Here is a 23,698-nt window from a genome sequence, read left to right on the forward strand (position 1 = left end):
ACTTCTCAAAAACCGGGAGCCGGACGACCGCATCTGACCGCTGTTTACAAGAACGGGCTGCACTATTCACAGGGTTACCGAGCTATAAGAATCACTGCGCCACTAATGTGCACTGACATTAAAAAGGCGTGCACTCCTTGAAAGTTATTAAAATGGAAATGCGTTTCCCACATTTATACTTAATCCTTAAATTTAAAATGGCAGCCCGTATGATGTAATTGTGTTGTGGTGCTTTAGAATTTGGCCAGCGCTCTACAGACTCTAGGGCATGTTAGCCTATTATTATTAATATTTACGTCTTTTTGTTTTCCAAACAAAAATTTGACACATTATAGAACCTTAAATATTTTTTTTCATAATTTATTTTGTGAAATCAAATTGTATTTTTCTAGTATTGCAGAAAAATATTGTGGTTACAAAGTCATGCCGTCACCACGTGCATTCCTCTGACATTGTTTGATGGTAAATATGAATGTGTCGAAGGGAAGTTCAGTCTTAAAGAGATATGACGACATATCAACTTTGGCTCATAGAGGAAAAAATCACAGGCTGCACAGTGCATAGGGAGACCGAGCAGACACAAACATCGTCCCGTGGCATAACCCTGTAATGTTTTACGCGGCATATAAATCGTACTAAGCACATTACACGTCACGATTCAACATGTTAACACCCACGAAAAGAAACGTTGCGTAACTCTAAACGTCTTTGTTTATCTGTGTTTTCTCCGTCGCGGCGGCGCGGAAAGTCCAGTTCGGTTTTTACGCGAGGCTCCAAAAATCTATGAAATGTGTTTGCATGTTCTTCTGGATGTAGAGGTGGGATTGCGAGAATCGAAAGGTTGGTGAGCCCACACGCTCAGCTTCCCAGAAAGTACGTTTAGCAATAATTTACTATTCGCTTCCTCACGCGCTCGTCTCGGTCGAAGGCTACATGATTTCTGGAAGTGTAGAATAAGGTTTTTCTCCCTTCTTTTTGACATCAATCTCTACGACATGCTTGGAGAAGGGGCGCTCGGACAGTGGAAGCCCTCCCCTCCGCTCGGATCTGCCTTGGTAGGTGCGAATAAAAAAGGGGCTAGTGTTTGCAAATATGCAGATACATTGAAAGGGGGGATCATACTTTGTTGAAGTCTGCTCAAAGTTGGGATGTCATCTTCCTAACGATCTTGTCGGCTGGGAGAACGGGAGAATGATTCTGCTGTACGTTCTCAATCGCGCTGCTGCAGACCGTATTCTGGCACCGCAGAGACCGAGGTTTCAGATCATTGAGTCTAGACAAAAGGTATTTTTGTGCCGCTCTAACGTCAAATGAAATTAACATTTTTAGCGACTGGATATTATCGACTCGTACCTTTAGATGTTCTTTGTATATTTTTCTTATATGGCAACATAAACGTGCTTCCCAGGAAGTAATATTCCTTCGATTCTTTATCCGATTCAATCAAAGATGTCAAATTCCGCGCTAAAATGGTCACAATATACAAATTATAGTCATATTTCAGTAGTGTGACGGACAGTAGAAACTTAACACTCGTGAAATATTTGCTAGTAAAATGATGTAGTTGGGCTTTGATACCGGTGACGTTTATGATAGTTGCTCCAGCATGTAACGACAGGTGGTATTGTAGTTGATGAGCGTTATATTATAAGAGTGCAACTTTTGCTCTGCCAGCAGCGGCACACCTGTGATTTAGCCTACTATAACGCAACTATCGTTAAAATGTTGTGCCGAAACGGTGTATTCACAACGACAACAATAATATATGTAAAGGGTTGTCGCCGTATTGTTTATTTGCTGTTCAGTCGCTCGTGGTTTGTGATGATTTGTGCAACTCGTCGGGGTGGGATTAGGGAGAAATGTACGCTTCATTGTTCGCTGAGAGGATATTATCAGGCTGATGTCCCCGTTGAAGCGCCGCGGAGAGCGCGCATGCATTTACTGCTGCAGTCCACGAGCGACAGCGCGCGTCTCTCATGAACGCACTGTTTGTGTGATTGCCAGTCATTAACTTGTCACCGTGACGGCAAGAGTTGGAGAAGTTTTGACGCGCGTTTAACTTTGAGCTATGCAAATGCTCGAGACGCCGTCCGGCAAAGTCTGGCTGCACGATGTCTGAAAATGTAAATTATTGTCGGGATTTGCGCGCCCTGGATCTCGTGCGTGAATCTGTTCGTTAGCACTTGCGTGTGTGTGAGAGAAGGAGGGAGGGCAGAAAGCGTCAGATAGGTGTGTGTGTGTTTGGACATGTTTTTATATCTCGGTGGGGACCTAAACCTGAACGCACACCAACACATGGGGACTCGTGTCCCCGTGGGGAGCAAAATTGAGGTCCCCATGGGCAAAAAAGCTTATAAATTGTACAGAACAATATATTTTTTAAATCTAAAAAGTTTTCTATGGTTTAGAGATAGGGGATAAAATATACAGTTTGTACAGTATAAAAAACATTACGCCTATGGACTGTCCCCACGGAGATAGTAAACCAGACGTGTGTGTGTGCGTGTGCGTGTGCGTGGTGCGCTGCGTGCGTGTCTAGGGCGAGATGTTACGTTGGAGTCCGCATTACCTGAATTACTCGATATCTGCCTGCGTGACGTTGCGAAGCAACCTCACAGTGAATTTTTTCTCCTGTTAAAGGCTTCTGCTGTTCTGTGGCAGGATTTAGCAAATGCCTCCTACATTATTTAACATTTGTTGTAAGTTTATTTTATAACTGTTCCAAATTTGTATGACGACTGTAAAATAGATTACAAATTAAACATTTCAATTTGGTTATAATGTATTCTTTAATAAAATACAAATTTTATAGAATTGTAAAATGTGTGCTGTTGATGACTTTGTGTGCTGTTTTCCAGGTTCGGACGAGATATAGAGTAAATTTATATATTGTTTGAAGCTGTTGTTCACAGCAGGACTGTCTGTTTTAGCTCGTCATTCAGTAGGGGAGGACCAATTAGTCGCGTGCTTGTCTCCGGGGAGGAGGCACGCGCTCTCATTTCAAACAGCTTCACATGACATTACCATTAGAGGCCTTGCGACCTAAATATGCGTAAATAAATACATTTGTCAGTTAACTATAATGTTTTAATCCACAGTAGACACTGTTTTTTTTTCAAGTTTTGAGCAAGTCAGATTCAACTTCTGTATCGAACCAACATAAATTAGGATAGCAGAATTGTAATTTGCCTTGTTGAAAACCACATTGTTATTGCAGCATAAAAACAATTTCCACATAAGTATTTTATGATTTAGATATTTTTAGGGATTTGTAGGAAAAAAGCTTAACGTTTTCGAACCATTCTCTCCATTTACTGTTTGTTAATCCCCCATTACCTGACATAAGAGTGATATCACTTAAAAGTCTCTAGAGGCATCTTTTTGCAGCTATTATTCTGTACTTAGTACATTAACCGCTGAAAGTGTCTGTTGCAGCGATTAGACCCTCAGTATTCTCATTTTTCTCATAGCACCCAGCCATTGATGTTATACATACTGATCAAATCATTATTATCAGATTTATTGAAAATACATATGATAAGCATGCAATTATTTTGACTCCAGCCTAGTTTTATTTCTTAGTGACAGATTTGCTAAATTGATCAGAACATTACAGTTTTAGCTGGTCAAACTTGAACAAGTATGCGCTCTTCAGTAATTGATAATATCCTGCACACCTTTTAGACCAAAGATAATGTTAATGACCTTATTTGCTAGTCAACATCGGAAACTAGTGTTTCCAAAAGTTCCCTTTGGTTTGTCAACACTTTGTTTAGCTGCAGCTGTGTAGCTGAACACCAAAATACTGTCACTGGCTTTATTCTGTGAACTCAAATAATTGTAATAATTTGACCTAAAAAATTTAATTGTACCATTTAAGACTAATTGTAATTTAAATAAAGAAATTATGTATTTTTCGCATCTTGTGGGTAAGTGGTAATGCTTCATTCCGTTCAGCTATATGTTTCTCGATCGCTCTCTGAAACTCCAAGTCAGGTCATTCCAAGTCACCAAGGTCACTGTTATTAGTCATTTGTTTCCTTAGATCAAAGAATAATATACTTAAATTAGCCTTGTGCCTTGTATTTGCCACAAATTTGAAAATTGTATTTTATGTAACCTAATTACTGCTTTAGGGAAAGATCTGTTTATATTAAATATCACTTCATTATACTCTTTTTTTACATCATATGAGGTAATGTCACCTCTAAGCAGTCAAACATGATTGATTATGAAGCGTTAAGAGGTGCAGTAACTGAGAGCCAAATTGATCAGATATGTTTTGTCAGAGGTTTCTTACGTGCTGCAAGAAAACAGGCCAGAAAACTGAAATAAACAAGTAAATGAATAATAATGTATTAATTAATTCATATTATAACTAGGGCTGTTAATAGATTTAAAAAAAATAATTGTGATTAATCGCACACGTATAGTGAAATTAATCATACACTGTTTATTTTGTTTAACATTTTGTTTATTTTAGTGCTGTCAATCGATTAAAAAAATTAACTATCTAATCACACACAGCTTTTATGTTTTTAAATACTTGCAGTACCCTCATGCCATCCCAGATGTATATCACTTTCTGTCTTCAGTTCCAAAGATTTTTAGAAAAGTTCCTCCAAATATCACCTTAAGTATTGAAGCTAAATACATACAGTATATTTAAATGTGCTCCCTTATTTGTAAGTCACTTTGAATAAAACTGTTTGTTAAATAAACAAATGTAAATGTAAAACACATACAGTGATCATTTTGTTTGCACTATAAGTACATTCTAGTTAACATCTCTGAATAATTTCAAAGTGAAGATATTTCTATTTTAATTTATATGGCAAGGAAAACTATTTTGGCCTTATATGTGTGAAAAAATCAGTGCAATATATCACATTTCTCCTACCCTCAGTTTTTTAAAGAGCACAAAATGTGCTACTGATATATTACGTGCATGATGTGTTAAATGCAACTCCCTTCAAACAAAAGCAGCCAATGAACGAAACGTTCATCATTTGAACTAATTCTGTGACAGATGAGAAATGAACACAGGTGTAGTCTTAAACGATTTGTCTTTGGTCTGTTTATTGTTTCAGCTGGTTTATTTATTGACTCGCCTGATTTCATAACTTTTTGTCAATATTTTAAAGTCAGATTTTCCCCCAAAACTAATAAAATAGAGCTTTGAGTCGTAGCTATAAATGGTTCATTATTCTCTTGTGAGCTGCTGATTACATGGTTAAGGGTCTGATTACACAAGCTTTATTTGAATGAATACAATGCATTACAATCATTCATAACCATGCTTTTGAATGGAGCTGGGTTAATTGAGCTGAGGTCTTTATAGCTGCAAGTGAGGTATTGTGCTACTGCGAGTAGAGAATGCGATTGTTTGGCCTGTAGTAGTGTCCACACACCTTAAACCTCCACGCATATTTAGGTAAAAAGTTCTCAATCCTTTAGTTGAGCTTGAACAGTGCAACAACTGCATCACTGTGATGCTTAACATTGAGTCATCCACGCTGTTTATACAGTATGGACGTTTGCTTAAATTCAAACCCCAAGCCCCCACACCATATTCAGTGTAAGAATTGATCAGTATGGGTTTTGCAGTCACTGATTCGTTTACAGTACATTTACATTAACACTGAAAATTCTGTTACATCATTGCTCTCATTGTTATTCTATGTGAAAGTTTTGATAATAGAAACACCAGATGTTTAGGTCAATTCCTTAAAGTATTTGGATGGATAGACTTTCTCTAAGGCACATTGCATGTGAGAACAGCATGTATATTTCCCCGGGCGCTGTAGTGATAGCTGCCCACTGCTCCGGGGGTACGTGTGTTCACTACTCTCTGGATGGGTTAAATGCAGAGGTCACATTTCGTTGCCTTGTACTTGTACATGTGCAATGACAATAAATTGAATCTAAATCTAAATCTAAATCTATATTGTATTCATTTAGGCAAAAACTAGGGCTATTGTGATGCATGTAGTGACCCAAACTCATTAGAAAGTTTAGATTGAAAATGTACAGTAAAAGTTATTTATCTTTCTGTCTTTTGCGAATTCTTGTGCAAACTATGAAGCAAAGACGTTTGACACGCAGGCACACAGACAGCACTCTCTGTACAGTAAATCTGACAGGATCCAAAATTTTATTAGTTCATAGATACAGCTTAGACTTGGAGATTTTTACGGACACTTCGAATGTAAATGGTATCCACCTTGTGTAAATTAAATAAATTATTTTACATTTTGGCAGTTATACAATTGAAATTGAATTAAATTGAAAATTGACAACTTTATTTTCTACATTGACCCGAGTCAGAAATATCAGTGTTGGTGTGAAAGCATGACATAAGCATGCTGTACTATTGCTTTACATACACACTGTTCTTTTGTACATTGTGAAACACATGTAATGCACAGTATAATACGATGTAAAGAAATCTAAGGTGATCTGTCAAGGAATAATCAAAGAAATGAGATGGAGAATGAAGTTTGCAATGACAATAATTGTGATTTAATTAGAAACATCTGTGATTTAAATGAACAGGAGTGTTGGAATAGTGTGAAAAAGTGACAGAATGTGGGTGTCACAAATTTAAGAGGTTTTCAAAGCCGGCAGAAGAGGACTTTGACATAAGTAATATTTAAATATTTTAGCAATTAAATACAGTTTTTTCAGGTGCAGAGGCAGGAACGTACTTTTAATGGTGACTTGTGCAGCTGGAGGCACCAAAAGGACTAAAATAGTGATTGTGTCCAAACAAGTTTCACACATTCCCTCCATCTGCTATTGGTTGTCAAACAGATGGTCCTGCACTGAACTCATTCTCATTGGTTGAGCCAATGTTGTTAGATTTGTCTGTTTGGTGCCTCAAGTGGAGCAGAAATATAGGCCGTTTCTCAATATGCGTTCTTCAGCGCTCTTGTGTCCTCATGTTCTCTCTCTACGTTACCAATAACTGCCAAAGTCCGGTTCCAATACTCAAGAACAGAGAACGCATCAAAGTACCCGGATGTGTCCTTGATATCAAGGATGCATCGAATGCAGCCTCGCGCACATACCGAACCCGCTTGAAGTCCCAGAAGTCACGACGCGGCGCGTCCATACAAGTTCGTTCTTCCGAGGCTGCCTCGCAAGACCGGTCTCCATGAGGACACAAGACCGTTCTTTGCATTCTTGGAATTGAGAAACGGCCATAACCTTTACCTAACGGTAGACTTGATGTAACTATGACAATTAGGAAATGATGTCACTGACATACAAATTTACTCTCTACCATAGGAGCAAACTACAATGAACTGACAATTCTTAGTAACCGACGCATGCTGTGAGATGGAGAACGGGCTGATGTTTGCTTTTTATTTGAAATGAGATCGATGGCTGCATATTACCACAAATAACATCCGGATCACTGGGTAGCCGAGTGACTGTATTTTCTCTTAACTGAGAAACTTCTCAGGACGGGAGAGGAAACAAATCGATTCATTTATGTCCAGTGGGCTTATTTGCGAAGTCATTTTGTGGGCCCATTTCCATCACCCTAATGGTTACTCTGGGAACAGTAATTAAGCAAGTAGTGCTAACATTGAGCCACCTGTCCCTGTCCCTCGCCTTTTGCCTTTTTTTACCTCATCGGACTGGCCACACAGCTTCTATATAGCTGAATGCTGTGTTTTAGCCTAGTCCAGTGTTTCCAAGCCTTTATTGTTTCATGTACCGCGACATACATTCTGCTATGATTGTCATGCACATTTACAGTATAGAACATGAAAAAAATCATGTAATAAATATTAAGTTTTATCTTTCTTTTTTATATATACATTTCCCCATATTTATATACTATTATTATTATTTAATGTATATTATTATTATTAATATTAGGCTATTTATTTATTTATTACTAAGTTTTTAAAGTTAACTAAGTTTTACCCAAACAAATTCCAAATCATTACCAATATTCCCAGAAATCTCTTGACTACATCAGGCTATAAATCTCTCTTTTATAGTTGGTCTTGGATTATTATGCATCATATCTTAAATTTTAGGGAAAAAAGAGCAACACGGATATGAGACAATATCACGTCGATAATTAATTAAAACACATCGTGAGGAGGAGGGGGTTGGTCGGTTGGTGTGTGTGGCCAACTGTTGGCTCGATGCAGCAGCCGTAAGAGTGGAACGGATTTGAGATGTGCCATATTGCCATTCCAAGCCAGGATAAAAGAGAAACCACAGGCTGTCCATGGCAGGCTAGCATGGTCTGTTAGAGACATGCTTTTCTCTTTAGGTTTGGATGGGAAGTGAGTCATTGCCGCTAATACAGAAACGCTGCTGTGTAATTTCACTGTTTTTGGGACGTGAAGGTTGGGTGCCTCCACAGTCCCAGCAAGAGATGTGTGCGGCAGGGAAGGTTTGGCAGGCGTAAGGTAAAGCAGCCTGGTGCAGTGTGGCCCCTGGTTTGAGAGAGAGAGAGAGAGAGAGAGAGAGAGGCTGGCTGTGGTCCGCTGGCGCCACAGACCCCTGAGCCGGGGAGAAAGCGGGGGCTGCGCTCCTGCCTTTGAAGCTTTACCTCCCACTAATTCTGGCCTTCCAATTTCCACACACTGCGTAGATCCCCTCGCCACCCCCCTCCTCCCTCCCTCCCTGGCCCTTTGTTTGCCTTATAAGGACTGGCCCGGCCATTTCCTCAGCGTTTCTCAGTGGGGTTGTGTATGTGTGTGGGTGTTTGTGGAAGTTTCTGTTGTCAATGGATGGAGTGGGGCAACCAATAAACAATGAGAGTTGGGTTTGGATTCCTTCGTAATATCAAGTGTCTACTCAATTACTGGTGTTCTGTTGTGTTTCATGATTCACTACATGATTGACAACATGTCTTATTATGTCTTCATGATATTCACTGTTCAGATAAGTTCAGAGTGTCACATTAACAGTAAGACATGCATACATACTCTCTATGGACAGAGATGTGGGTTATGGCTGCATAGGTGACATCACACATTTAGGAAGTCTGTGACTTGTTCTTGCCAATGACGGAATGGCAAACAGGTTTTCTATTATTTATTGATTCTGTTTACACCTAGTATTAAAGACATAGTTCACCCTAAAGCTAAAATTCTTCTATTTTCTCACCTTCATGTCATTCCAAACCCCTATGACTTTCTTTCTTCTGCAGAACACAAAAGAAAATTTTGAAGATTTGAATTTGAAAATGGTGTCCAAACAACACTGGTCCGCATTGACTTTCATTGCATGGACACAAAACCACAGAGATATTTCTCAAAATATCTTCTTTTGTGTTTCATAGAACAAAGAGTCGTATACAGGTTTTGAGCGACATTGTATTTATGTATTTATAATTTTTTTAATAGATAAATGTATATTTATTGAGTATATTTTTTATTTTTGGGTGAACTGACCCTTTAAAGAAGTCTAAGTGGAGAGCGCTCTACAGGTTTAAATCCAAAACATTTGGATCACTCAAGCCATACAAAAAGATGGTTAAAAACACATTGAAACACATTGCATTATCTGTGATGATGTGTCCCATAAAAACACTGTATATACAGTACATACATTATATGAATATACATATATACATACTGTATACATTATATAAATAATATTAAATTAAGTATGTACGTTCTGATGGAAAAAAAGTGGATATTGTACATATATTATCCAATACTTTTTAGTATGCCTGATATCAATATCAACACCTTTAGTGACAAATCATGTGGAACTCATCAAAAGTTCATATAATACAGTTAAGTGCCTAATTAGCATGTCATTACGAATGACAGACCCATGGTTTGAAACCTGAGCACAGTTTAAAAATTACAAATGAAGTATGGAACTATAGATTTAAAGTAGATTGCATAGCTGAAATGGTATGGTTTTGGATTAATTTTGGAGACATTTTTAAATGCTCAATTTTTGCTTTAATGTCAGATTTCTTTTATCTTTTGGTGAAATATCGGAGACGTGAGAGACTTGAGCAAAAGTTTGCACATGATCATTGTCCAAAGAAACAGTTGAGATGTGATCTGGCAGTATGTCTCTCTTGGCCACTTGTGCTTGGATCACCTGAGACAAGTTTTGAGAGTAAACAGGGCCTATAATATGATTAAAAAACAGGTTATTGTTTCCTGTAATCAAGCATGTTTTCTAATGGCTGCTTTACTCTGAGTGGGGTGTTTTTTTGCAGAAACAGTAAACCATGTTTTTCTGAAAAGTAAACCAATTTGCCGTGGAAAACTGCTAATTGCGTATAAACATGATTATATGGTGTAGTTTCTCTATTATTCATAGTGTTTTAGTCAGGATGTCTGGCTACGCTGCAGTTCACTTCTCTCATGTTTTTGCTTTATTCTTTTAACATGGCGTTTGAAGATAAATGTACATATTGATTTCTCAGGCACAGTAGGGGCATCAGTACAGCACTCAATAAAATGTTTGAGCCATGCGAAGTAAAGGCTCCAATTGCTGCTCGGCGTTCTCAGTCACTGCCTTTTAGTTGTCGAGGTCTCTTTTAATCTTTAGAAGATTTTAAACATCCTTCTTCCTCTCTCTGTCTTTGTGTCTCAGTTTACAGGTTGCTGGTGGAAAGATGTGGACGAGGGCTGAATTCTAGAGCGAACGGCGTTGAGGGTCAGCCTGCCATTGGCCGGCCATTTTGCACGTTAAGGGGAGGCTCCACCCTCACCTGGGTACTGAGCGGATCATAAGCGCTGCCTGGCTCCTCCCTTGCCAGCCCCCGTCCCCTCCCCAACCCCGTCCCTCCCTCCCACGCACACACCCCGGGGCTGGACCATGTCTGGCGGACAGCCGGAGGGCAGCCGGACACCCAAGGCTCAGGACGAGGACCAGGACAAGCGCAGCTGCAGGGAGGACAGCCCTGTCGTGGAACGACGCAATCGCAGCGGCATCATCAGCGAGCCTCTCAGCAAGAGCCTGAAGAGGTCTCGCACCCTCTCGCAGTACACTGCCGCGTGTCCGCAGACTGCCAATGGACTGAAACACAACGGCCACGCTAAGAGCCACGCGGCCAAACCCCAGCCTGCTCAGCCGCAGCAGCAACAACAGCCCTCTGCCTCGGCCTTGGTGTCGAGCAAGCTGGACCGGACCCTGGAGCAGGTGTTGGAGGGACAGAATGGCCTGTTGCACTTTGCCCAGGCAGCTGCGCTGCTTAAGCGGGCAGGCATGGAGCACATGCTTCTCCCAGGTGGAATGGGAGTGGGCGTGGGCGGGGGGGGGGTCGAGGTGGGTACGGTTGACCTGGAGGGGGCGTCGGTGGCCGACACAGTGGGGGGCCACACAGACTTCCCGTACGGCGTGAGCGGAGGCTTTCCCTTCAATCCGGGGCTCTTCATCATGACGCCTGCCGGAGTCTTCCTCGCTGACAGTGCACTGCACATGGCCGGCTTGACAGGGGAGTACCCAGTGCAAAGCGAGCTGGCCTCCGCCATTAGCTCCGGGAAGAAGAAAAGAAAACGCTGCGGCATGTGCCCACCTTGTCGGCGCAGGATTAACTGCGAGCAGTGCAGCAGTTGCCGGAACCGCAAGACGGGCCACCAGATCTGCAAGTTCCGCAAGTGTGAGGAGCTCAAGAAGAAACCGTCTGCTGCACTGGAGGTAAACGATACTGAGACTCTGTGACCTTTTGGCAAATACTTTTGTTATGAATGAATTCCATTAGTTGACTAGTAGGATTATGCAATAATGACATGAAATGAGAGATAACCTTACGTAATTTCAAATTCGGATGACTTTATTTGTAATGGCCTTGTGGACAAGGGTTAGGTCGGGAGATGAGGCTACGGGGTGACAGGTGGCACTGGAGGTAGTGGGGGAGGGAGATACGGCCAGACAAATGCCATAGGGTTCGTTCTAATCTGCCCCCCACTGCGGGATCACGTCACTCCTCTCGCATCCTGCTTCTGTGACACTGCTAGGACTATCCTCAGAGACATGATGACCCCTTTATAAGTCTCTGTATTATTAGGGTCAGTTTTATGTGAAAGTTCAAGTGCCGGAGTGGTTCCATCCGTGGGTATATCGGACCATTGGTGTCTTTTAGGGAGCATGGTTTGTACATATGTGTGTATTTTCGTGTTTATGTACGATATTATCCATCTGGCAACAGGGCTGTCATCTGGAGCGCCAGGTGTCAGTGACGAATGGTCCACCCCCTCCTCCCTCTGAGCAATTTGGGCTCATGGTCTTCCAAACTTCTTACTGAGGTCATCCCAAGTTGTTTTGATAGTACAAATGCCCATGATTATTTTTCATAGAGTCACGTCAAGATGAAATCAAAATAGACCATTTACTTTCTGAATGCACGTTCTAGGTATTTTGAATGATTTGTAGCAGGTTCTTCCAAAGAAAATATTTGTCCTTCATCTGACATGACTGTCCTTTTGATGATGTTAGCTGTTCAGATATTGTTTTAGCAAAGATCAGTTTAGGTTTGGTACTGTGTGTAATGCCTGTTATTTCAAATAAGAGACAATTAATTCAAAATAGATAAAAATATCTTACACAGGCTACATTTTTTAGCATTATGGTTGTGAATGGGTTCCAATACATAATGACTTGAAAGACATTTCGGAATTTAGCTTTAGAAAGTTTAAGCTCATTTAAACTGAATCTTTATTTGTAAATAGCCTGCCAGTTACAGTATATCCTTGTTATTATTCACATTACACAGCATTACATTATTATATTAATATTTTGATATCTTAGTATGACTTCACCATATTGTTTTGGTTGTAAAATAGTTTAGACCTGCATCTCTTAACACCTGCAAAAATGAATGAATTTATAATAATATTTTCCTGGAAACTAAGCAATTCCTTAAAGTTTTTAAGGTCCAGTGAATGAAATTTAGCAGTGAGGTTGCGAATTGCAACCATAGACTGTATAAAACATGGACGTAGTGTCAGTGACATCGCCCGTAGGTTTCTGAGGAGCTATTTTGAAGCCTTCAGTGGGAGAAGCTGGCCATCACCATCGTAGCAGCGCGTCACTCCCGGATAATCGAAAATGGGAAAGAGGCGGGACGTGGTTGGAGCTGAGGTGCCTGGTTGCTGAAGCCACTTGTCACTCAAGTGGCCACGCCCTTAATAATGCAGAATTTTAAACGGATTAGTTATAAAAAAATTCACCCCCCTCACAGTTGTCATGAAGGGCAAAATTAGCTATATAGACCAAAATCATTTTTTTGTACCAGGCTGTAAAGTTGGGCATTTTAACATGGGGCTCAATGAGATTCTGCTCTCTTCTGAAGCCAGTCTCTAGCGGCCAGTTGATGAATTGCAGTTTAAGTCACTTCCGTGTTGGCTTCACGAGAGAGATCAGAAGGTTGCCGCTTGATTGCAACCAACGGCTCACTCCACCCCTCCCCCCTCAATTTCAAAGCACTACGGCGGCAGACATGTCGACACATTTTCGCTTCTTTGCCGAAGGAGATAATGTATTTACGAAACACGCTCCGTTTAGGGCTACTGTAGAAACAACATGGTGAATTCCATGTAATGGGACCCGCGGTGTATGTAGATAGAAATAGCTCATTCTAAGGTAATAAAAACATAACGCTTCATTATGTAAGGTCTTTGTATATGTCTGAAGAAATAGTTATGTATATTATATTGCATTTCTGTCAATCCTCCAAAACAATTACACACTGGACCTTTAATAGTAGATTTTGACATGAATTGATCTGTGGAGAACTTAGAGTGCGGCCTGTATCCTTGTGCTGTCCGGCTGTAAAAAACAGTTCCAGAGAACAATCTGCTCATTTGTGTTACCAGTTATTGTAGCTTTTCTCTCCGTGTCTGGTGGAACACTGTCTTCTTGTGTCTGTGCCTAACTATGCATTAGTCTCTCCTGACTTATGAAATGAGTCAAATTATTTAATTAGTTTGAAGGTACAAATGCTTCCTTACAATTGGTATGTGCTGTATTTAATAATAAAACGGTTTTGTCCATTTTAATGACTTTCACGTTCAAATAAAACCTATGAAAGAAATCTTTGTGGTTTTGTTTACTGTTTACAGAATAATTATTATAACGGCGTCTGTTAGAATAAAGTCTGGGTTATGTCGTATCACTAGCATTTTAGTCATTAAAAAAGGTCTGATAATTCCTCCGCACGTCTTCTGCCCAAGCTGTCCGGTCAGTGGGAAGTCAAACAAGGTCGTGTCTGATGGCGTCTCAGGGATTCCTGGTGATTACAATGTGCCTTAAACATAAAGCTCCGCCGTTTTATGGTTTCTTAAATAGATGTTAATTCGAGCGCCTACTATGATGTAGTACATAATAGACTACAACTGCTGTTTTATTGCTACTTGGTGGAGTTGAAGGAGTACTGTGAAAACCAAACAGAGCACAACATATCGATTCATATTTGTCTTGTGAGTGAATTTCTGAATGCACGTTTGAAGTTGTGTTGCTTGATGTTTTTGGATAGTTTCTAGCTGGTCCAAGATGGGCAACCAACTATTAACCAGCTGGTCATATCGGCTTAATGCAAAAAACAACGAATGACTAGCTTAGACCAGCCAGAAAACAGCTAGTATATTTTCCAAAACTTAAACAAGATATTCCAGCAGAGTTTAAACATCAATATTGACCTTTACCCTTCAAATCTGCATACTAAGCAAAAGCACCAGCTGTTTTGAAAGGTGAATGATAAATCACTTAGCCTGTTTGTTGCTGGGTTCTGTGGATAGGACTCCATGTTCTTATAATAATAAGTAGTGAATATGATAATGAGAAGTATAAACATTCAAACTTGATGTTTCTTGACCAAGATTGACCAAGAAGGGATAGTTCACCCAAAAATGAAAATGCTGTCATCATTTACTCACCCCCTTATCAATCCAAACCTGTATGACTTTCTTTTTTCTCAGACCATAAAAGAAGGTATTTTAAAGAAAGTCGGTAACCGAACTCTGCCGGCACCCATTCACTTCTATTGCATGGACACAAGACCAATGCAAGTGAATGGGACCCAGGTAACAACATTTTTCAAAATATCTTCTTTTGCGTTCTGCTGATCAAAGAAAGTTATACAGGTTTGAAATGACAAGAGGGTGAGTAAATGATGACAGAATTTTCATTTTTGGATGAACTATCACTTTAATGTAGTAAAGAAGAAAGTAAACTTATATTAAAGTTTGTGACAGTTGTATTGTGTTTGTGTATATTTATGTTTATGATAAGTAAAGTCACGTCACGTCTGTGTACGTGTTTTAAAGAGGGTGTTTGTGAAACGGAGGGAGCGATCTTGCGGTACCAGGCTGTTTGCAGCGTTCACGGTGCATTACTGGCATCTCAGAGCAGGCCATAAAAACAAAGGCGGGGGGAGTGGGGGGTTAGCGTGCAGACCATCAAGGCCTTTGCCACCTCACACCTCACTGACAGGAGATGTGAGGAATTATTTTGGGAAGCTTGCGTTTGAATGGAAATAGAGGAGCACGGGCATATTAGTCATCAGATAGTGTCGTTTTACTTGTGTGTTTGTTTATTTTAGCGGTACTGCACACAAATGAGTGTTTGTTGGCTTAAGTATAAATACAAATACTGTGAGAATTGTTTGATTTTACAAGTTTTGTGAGTCTTGGATCATGTGTTGTAAATGACGATGGATGTCAGATTTGTTTTATTATAAATGTTTATTAACTTGTATATTTTACACGTGGACATTAACTGCTAGCTTGTGTGTATGTATTATGCAAGTTAGCATCTGGTGTTGAAAACTGTTTGTACACACAAGCACTCGCGTGTGTTTGTGTGAATTTGTCTAGCAATACTCTGGGGACAAAATTCTTCCAGAAGTTAGCAAAACTTGACAAGACTTAATTTGTCTTAATTTTAACAGTGAAAAATCGTTTATAAAGGGATTGAGTTAGGTTTCAACTGCAAAATGTTTTTATATTTTTGTCTTGTTTTCCAGTGAAAATATCTAAATATTTATTAATTAAGAATTTACTTGAGAACAAAATACCTAAGATAAATTAAGTACTTTATTATTATTATTAAGTACTTGATTCAAGTTTGTTAACTTACCCGATTGGCAGATAAATATTTTAATATTGTAGGTTATTTTGCTTTTGCGAAGTTAACAAATACACCACAAGTGTCTTATGATGTGACAGCAATTTTTTTTAAAACAAACTGTTAATAATATATTATTTATTAATATGTTATTAATATTTATAATATAAAATAGCATAAGAAAGTGTATAGTGGCTCTAATGTATGTACAAACCATAGTTATTTGTGTTTTGTTCTAATTTGGATGTCATGACACCGGCATTAGAGCTAAAGGATTGATTTGAGATGATGGTGTTATCAGTTATCAGTTTTCTGGAAGATGGAGATTGTCTCTTCTTGGTATGCAGACAGAGAGGGAAGCTGTCACACTGCACCTCTAACTTACACCGTGACACACACACATTCACACAGTTACAGCAGAGATATAGGTGATGCTGGGCAGCGTACAGCAGATACATAAAAAGAAGCAAAGCAACAGGCACATCAGGGATGGCAGTCATCGTATGACCTAATAGAAAGTCACGATATGACTTTATAGACATCATCTCATGTATACTGGAAGACCACAGTGAGGTCATAAACAGGCAAACCAGGGAAGTGATGTGATTTCTGGAAAACAGAGAGTCTTAAAACACATGGTTCTTACTAGGAATGGAACAAAATTGTCAGCTGGTTAATTTAGCGAGGTTGACTCATATAAGACATAAGATATAATACATCTTAAATAATTTGATCGTTTTTCATATATTATATTTTTTGTAGTTTTTTATTGTTACAACCATAAAATTGTGCTTTCTCATCCAAACAAGTCAGTAATATAAGGCCGGTGACCCTGTGAGGAAACTGAACGCTCAGCAGAGCGGTAACTTATTCATGGGAAAATCAATAAACAGATTAAGATTTTTCTGTTGACACTTTTCGCACCAGCGATGACCTTGGAAACACACGCTGCCAGCCACGCAAAGCCGTCCCCTTGTCAGTGTCCACTGTTTGTACAGATACAGGGTTAGAGGTCATGGGTCAGGTGTCGTAGCAGTCACCCTGGGGTCGACTTCTGAAAGGGTAGTCGGGGAGCAAAGTTCACAGCCATTACGTTCTCAGGGGCTCGTGTGCGAGACACACCCACAGTGTTGGTTTTGAATTACACATGCTGTCAGCGGTTGGCTTGTTGCATTGTTTTGTAACTGTGTCAAGCGTGCAGTTTGAAATAAGTATTCATTCAGATTTTCGTTCAGGCGTTAAAATGACACAGAAGGATTAGGTCTGTAGATGGATTGGTGCAGCTTTGTGCGTTGTTAATACGGTTGTATTCATTTAGAAATGATCATGTCATTGTTTGTGACCTTATATTTTCTTTCATGAAAGGCTAATGGATGTGTTATTCATAATGTCCCTCCAAAGCTTCTTTAAGTAATAATACAATATCAGTCGTCCATAGGACTGATGCACTATTGCACATCTTTATACTAAACAGCCATGAGCAGGAGCCATGAGCAGGAGACACAAAAGTCATTTCTCAAAATATTTTATTTGGTGTTCCACAGAAGAATGAAAATCATAGAGGTTTTCAATGATCTGAAGGTGAGTAAATGATAACAGAATTTTTATTTTGGGTGAACTGTCTCTTTTAAATCTTATTTTGTATCTTTATGTGGATACTACACTACGGATGGAAAGCTTTTAAGGTTTAGCCGCTGCTATATACAGACTAGATACAACACAAGCTCTGTTCCAAAACCCAGATGACCCAACTCATTCTCTGCTGTCTACATACTGTAGTAAAATTTGGAACATTGTGTATTATCAGCAGATTATCATTGAATGGCAATGGAGATTCGACTCATTTGACTAATAGAGCTTGACATTATGGAAGAATTTACATAAATTTCTTAGCATATGGTACAGTATATCCCTTTTTCACTTTAATGACAGCATGTGCTCATGCCGGCATGGCCTTCATAGGTTTATGCAAAACATAAAGATCCATGTTTTCCCAGCATGATTTGAGACTTGTCTTGTGTCCTTCAAGGGAACCAATGGAATCCCGATTTTTGTTAAAAAGTAGTTAATAGGCACAGATTACCCCAAAAATCTAATTTATTTACCCTCATGGGGTTCAAAAGGAACCCAAAAGAAGATATTTCAAGAAAGCTCTCAGTGGTTTTGTGTCCATACAACTGAAGTCAATGGGAGCCAATGTGGTCTGGTTACAAGGTTCTTCAAAATATCTTCTTTTGTGTTCTGCAGAAGAAAGAAAGTCCTACAGGTTTGACATGACTTGAGGGCAAATAAATGATGTCTTCTGTAATGTCTTCAAATGGTGTCCAGGTTGGAAGTTCACCAGGTGTTGGAACTGAGGTATATTCTTAGGTATATCGTTCATATTTGTAGTTTGGTTCTTTTGGTTAGTTTGGTCCGGACCAAAAAACTAAAAAATAAAATGAGTCCTGGTTTGCTTAGCGTTCAGACATTAAACCTAAAGATAGCGAACCTAACGCAACGTGATTGGACAGCTTTTATTATTTATATTTTAAAACGGAACTTACTGGACATCCAAAACAATGCTGTGTGCTGGGTTATACATGCTCAGTGTATGCCTGCGCATATGAGGGGATTTTAAGTATGCCGGTAATTTGCGAAGATCTCGCGAAGTGTTTAAAGCAGTCAAAACGGTGTCAGGAATTCCTCCATTACATGTGCAAGCAAGATCTAATAAACACTCCTTTCATATTACCAAATCACTTGATTTTTGGGTTGTATATTGTTATCACTTCCTGTTTTTGGTTCGGTTCGATGCCTTTGGTCCGTGTTGCGTTTATATTTCAATCGAACCACTCCAGAGTTCGTTTGAAAGTGGACAGAGATTCATCTTTTCAGCAGTCTCGGTCCACTTGTTAGGTCCATACATGGCATATGTGAACACACCCTTACTCTGTAGATAAATATTGCCCTTTGTTGAAGTAACCTGTCCAATAATAAAGACTGTGCACCATCCAAAACAAAGAATAATGACCTTTGAAAATCTGGTGTCCCATCCAAAAGGTTAAAATACTCCTGTTACCATGATTTACACTATGATTAGGATGTGCCATCCATTAAAGTGATAACATCACAGACTAGTAACATCTAACGTTATACAGCTGTTGTCCTGAGATCACTGTAGCTGTATTTCTGTGTTTGATCGTTCCAAAAGTTAAAGCTACTGTATATTTCAGTCCTTCAGGATTGATTGAATGATATTACAGTATATCAAGTATATGTGTGTGGGCTGAAGCATGTTTGATCATGTGAGTGGGGATGTGTTTGCCGCCCATGGCTCGGTCCAGAGCTGGTGAATGTGTGAGATTCTGTGCCGCAGTAGCGTTGCGCAGAGGGGGGAAGCGTTACCTCTCTCTAGCAATGCTTGAGTTCCCCTCGCTCAGTCTTGAAGCTGGGTCATCCTGCTACTTGTTTTCCATCACCTGGTCTGGTCTCTGAGCCCACCTGAGTCCCGCAAAGAAAGAACACAGAGAGAAAGAAGGAGACATTGAGATTTGAGAAGAGAAAATGAGTTACTGGCGAGAGCAGTGCGGTGGGCTCTGGACGTGACTACGTGGTGACTAAATAATGAATGTGGCATATCGAGTTTCGCGTGGAGCCAGGGCCATGGCCCATGGCTGGAGGGAAGGGGGGGGGATATAGAGGGACAGAGAGAACAGGGCAGGAAAGAAGGAATTAAATGAATCACTCGTGTGAAGAGAAGAGCTGGAGGAGGAAGGACGCAAAACACAAAAATCACGGAATGTGCTGGTTTATGTTTGATGTGATATTTCTAAATATGTTTGTGGATAGTAGACTGTCATTATTTGTAGCACGTATATTTCTGAACAATATCATATTTCGGTACAATAGAGATAGAATATCAATGTATTGACAATATCTACACCACACAGCAGACACAGCAGTTATACATTTGGCACTTTTATTCAAAGCAATTTACAGCTGGAAGGAATATACATATCAGGATGTGTTTCCTGGGAATTGAACCCATGACCTTGTGAGCATCACGGTGTACGAGTTAAGCTAGGTGAACAGTTTTACATACTGTGTGTACACCTATTGAGACACACAAATATTGAATTTATTAAATTATTATGAAGATTAAATTCAGCATACAAACAATTTAAATGACTTGAGTTTAAAAAGGTTTTTCTCAGACACAGATTTATTATTGTAGCTTTAGCAATTTTGTGCTAAATGCTTTGTCATTTTATTATTTATTTGTTAATTTTTTATTTTGTTATATCAAATTAATTAATTTTTATTTTATTTTTTGTTAATTATTATAATTTTAGTGCTTTAAACGTATTTCAGTTTATTTCTGAGGTGAAATTGTATTTTTTAAAAATGTTTAGGCCAATGTGTTATTTGATTTCAATGAACAGAAACGTTTTCAAAGTTTAAATTTTAGTCAACTAAAATAAGCTTTTTTTGTACTTATTATTTACATGTTAAGTTTAATCACCAAAATATCATAAGTTAACTTTTTTTTATAGACATACCTAATGTTTTACATGTATATAGGGCATATGTTTTAGATCTTTAGACAATGTTTTTGACATTCTAGTTTATGTTGTATGTTTTACTGTCTATTAAAACCTACTAGGGCTGTTCGATTATGACAAAAATCATAATCTTGATTATTTTGTATTTTAGTATTGAGATCACAATTATGTAACATAATTACTGACTTTTGACACAACATAAAAAATAAATAACTCTTTTTTTACTTGAATTCAACTGAACAATAAATACAAATAAATGTAAAAAAGCTGCACCCCTGTAGATCCCTGCAAAATGAAATGCTGCACTATAATCGTTTCATCACGATTATTTTGTTTTTGTAATCGCTGGATGATTGTGATTAATTATGATTAATTGTACAGCCCTAAAACCTACTGAATAGAAATACTTCTTGTAGGTCCATGTGTATGTGTATTATGTTTTTGCTCTCCTAACTGTGTGCCATTTTTCTGTCTCCATTTCTCTTTTTCTTTCTGTAAGAAGGTGATGCTGCCGACGGGCGCAGCATTCCGGTGGTTCCAGTAGGACTGTGACCTCTGACCTCCACCCAAAGCTCTGCCATCAAGTGCAATGCCAACTCTAGCTTGGATCATCTCAGCGCCAACACTGGCTGACAAACACAAACTACGTGGAAAAAAAAGAGAAACGCAAGACAACTATGAGAAAAAAACTTCATCACAAGATACAGAACAATAAAGCAACAAGACAAAAAGAATCAAACGAGTAATGGATGCACCTACTTATTCCTTGAACCAAAAATTAAACATAAATAAAAAGTATCTATGGCAACTTTCATTCCCTTTTATATGTTTCCATTTTGGTACCTTTTGTCCCTTTTTTCCAGCAGATTTTTTTCTGTGGCTTAGACATGGAACTGTGCATTGACAAACAGGAATGACGGACTGAGTGTGGACAATCAACTGAATTTCTGTGTTTGGTGTTAATGTTGTTCATGTGTGGAAAGAAACAGTACTTGTGTAGAGAATGTAAATTTTACGGCTATATTTTAAGATTAGTGGCTAATGGCAAGCACTATTGTAATTTAGGACCATTGCTCTTACTTAAAAAAACTGTATTTTATGATTGTTTCCTTTTTTAAGTTTGATTTAAAATTATAGTTTTGAAAACTGATCAGTGTTTGTCTTTGAAGGGAAAAGTAAAGATTCCAAAATCTATGAATCCAGTTTTCTGAATAATTGGAAAGAACAAATATGCATCGTGAAAAACGGTATATTGAAACGTAAAATTGCCATTGTTTCTGTATGTTACTACTGGAGGCTCCAAACATTTCAGCTTGTTTTACTGTACTGACAGCCTTGTGTTATATTGTCAGATTGCATCATATCACACCGTGTAATATGACGTTATATCACGTTCCATAACCATGTGTTACGTCTCGTGATGTTGCGTTATATTACCAAGTGTCACAGTATTGTTCTCAATGTACTGGTCTGAATTTTTTCAGAGCCCTCCACAGCATTTGGAGACAAGCACTCGCTCGGCTCAACCAAACGCACTGAAAGAAATCATTTTTTTATTTTGTTTTCGTTTTGCCGGTAGCTACATCTTTTAAAAAACACAGCAATGTTTGTATTGGATTAGAACTATGGGCTGGTTTTGTGAATAAAAACAAATGCATGTATTTGTGTCAAAGATTTACAGGTCTGACGTCTCTATTTGCATGTTTTTTTAGGAAACAAATTTACAAAAAAAAGCCTTTGGAATTGCTCGCAAAATCCGGTTGTTCCCTTTTCAATTCAAATGGTAAAATAAAAGAAACGGGACAAGGTGTTGTTTTGAGATGCGATGCATTTTATCTTTGATTCCTTTGCTTCACTTTTTGCATGAACAATTTGATGCCCACATGATGTCTATAGAAACTTTCTGTAGTACAAGTATAACAATTAAGAGACTTGGGAACAATGTGCTTCTGTGGCCCGCTGATCTTTAATATCACTTGCATTCCTTCCTAAAGTACAGACTGACATTTAAAGGTAAAAAACACAATTAAAAGGCAATGAATTATTGATACTCAGCCAATGTCTCTGACGGAGCGTCTCTGAGAGCTAATCAGCTGTAACGTAAATGAGAGTGAAGGCTGTTTTGGCAGCAGAACACCACAAAGACGTGTGCAGGCTACATTGTGAATTTGGTGGCTTTGAGATGTACACTCAAAGATGGACACACACTACTGATCATTTGAGAGGTTTGGTGTGAAGTTAGAGTTGTGTGGCTTTTAGTCCATAACCTATAATCTGCATGCTATCATATGCAAAAAGAACCTTTAAAGATATGATTTTAAAATAGAAAATATAGATGACTCATCCTGCACTATACAGGTTTTTCTCCAATCAAATGCTCTAAAATAATAAAGTCCCTCCCACTAAATACTACCTGCAACAGACTAGCAAGTAGCAAATCATGGTTCATGGCTGTGATGTAACTACCTTGTTGGCTATTTAGAAAAACATGTCCCTTCATGTTTCAATAAGTAAAATGTTAACTTCAAGTTATTTTAGCCAGTTTAACGAAGTATTGTTTGTCTTTTACTAACTATTATATTCCAAATTATTTGGGTGAATTATAGCAGAACCATGTATTGGTTGCTACATGGCTGCCTACAATAAATGTACAAAAATAAAATGTTAACACTTTACAATGAGGTTGTATTTGTTAACATTAGTAAATGCATTAACGAACATGAAGAGCAACACAGTTTTTTAGTGTTAATCCTGTTTAATGTTAATGCATGCTATTCATGAATTTATGGTGCAACTATGTTAACAGACACAACCTTTGATTTTAACAATGTATTAGTAAATGCTGAGAAGTATCGTTCATTGTTAGTTCATGTTAGCTAATGCATTAACTAAAATACAACCTTATTGCACAGTGTTACCAATATAAAATAAGGACTGAAGGATTTCATCAGGAAGGGAGAGAAGTAAAAGTATGTTGGGTGTGTGAATAGAGAATAAAGTAGTGTGCGGTGTTGTAGCAGAGAGGTGGAGGTGCCAGCTGCAGGCCCGGAGAGCTGGATTGAGTCCTCGACGCTGTAATGAGCCCAGGT

The 23,698-nt window shown here is 38.8% G+C and overlaps 1 protein-coding gene across 3 annotated transcripts; it reads left to right on the plus strand.

Annotated features, from left to right (window-relative positions):
* The first annotated feature begins 659 nt into the window (after positions 1–659).
* On the plus strand, positions 660–22,417 carry cxxc5a (CXXC finger protein 5a). Of its 3 annotated transcripts, none has more exons than XM_057360473.1 (3): positions 660–1,055; positions 10,594–11,640; positions 21,112–22,417. In XM_057360473.1, exons 2-3 carry the CDS (start codon positions 10,819–10,821, stop codon positions 21,151–21,153), a joined length of 864 nt encoding a protein of 287 aa, XP_057216456.1. In that variant the 5' UTR covers positions 660–1,055; positions 10,594–10,818; the 3' UTR covers positions 21,154–22,417. The 3 variants fall into 3 exon arrangements, with proteins under 3 accessions (XP_057216456.1, XP_057216454.1, XP_057216455.1); XM_057360471.1 differs by having other exon boundaries at positions 661–1,055; positions 21,109–22,417; XM_057360472.1 differs by lacking the exon at positions 660–1,055 and adding an exon at positions 1,079–1,284 and having other exon boundaries at positions 21,109–22,417.
* Positions 22,418–23,698: the final 1,281 nt, after the last annotated feature.

This window comes from Triplophysa rosa, linkage group LG19, assembly GCF_024868665.1.
Source record: "Triplophysa rosa linkage group LG19, Trosa_1v2, whole genome shotgun sequence".
Lineage (NCBI taxonomy): Eukaryota > Metazoa > Chordata > Actinopteri > Cypriniformes > Nemacheilidae > Triplophysa > Triplophysa rosa.

Excerpts from the sequence above, each read along its gene's own strand:
- cxxc5a (XM_057360471.1), top strand. The coding sequence starts at position 10,819 with ATGTCTGGCGGACAGCCGGAGGGCAGCCGGACACCCAAGGCTCAGGAC. Across the intron at positions 11,641-21,108 it reads AACCGTCTGCTGCACTGGAG|AAGGTGATGCTGCCGACGGG; the intron begins GTAAACGATACT and ends TCTTTCTGTAAG.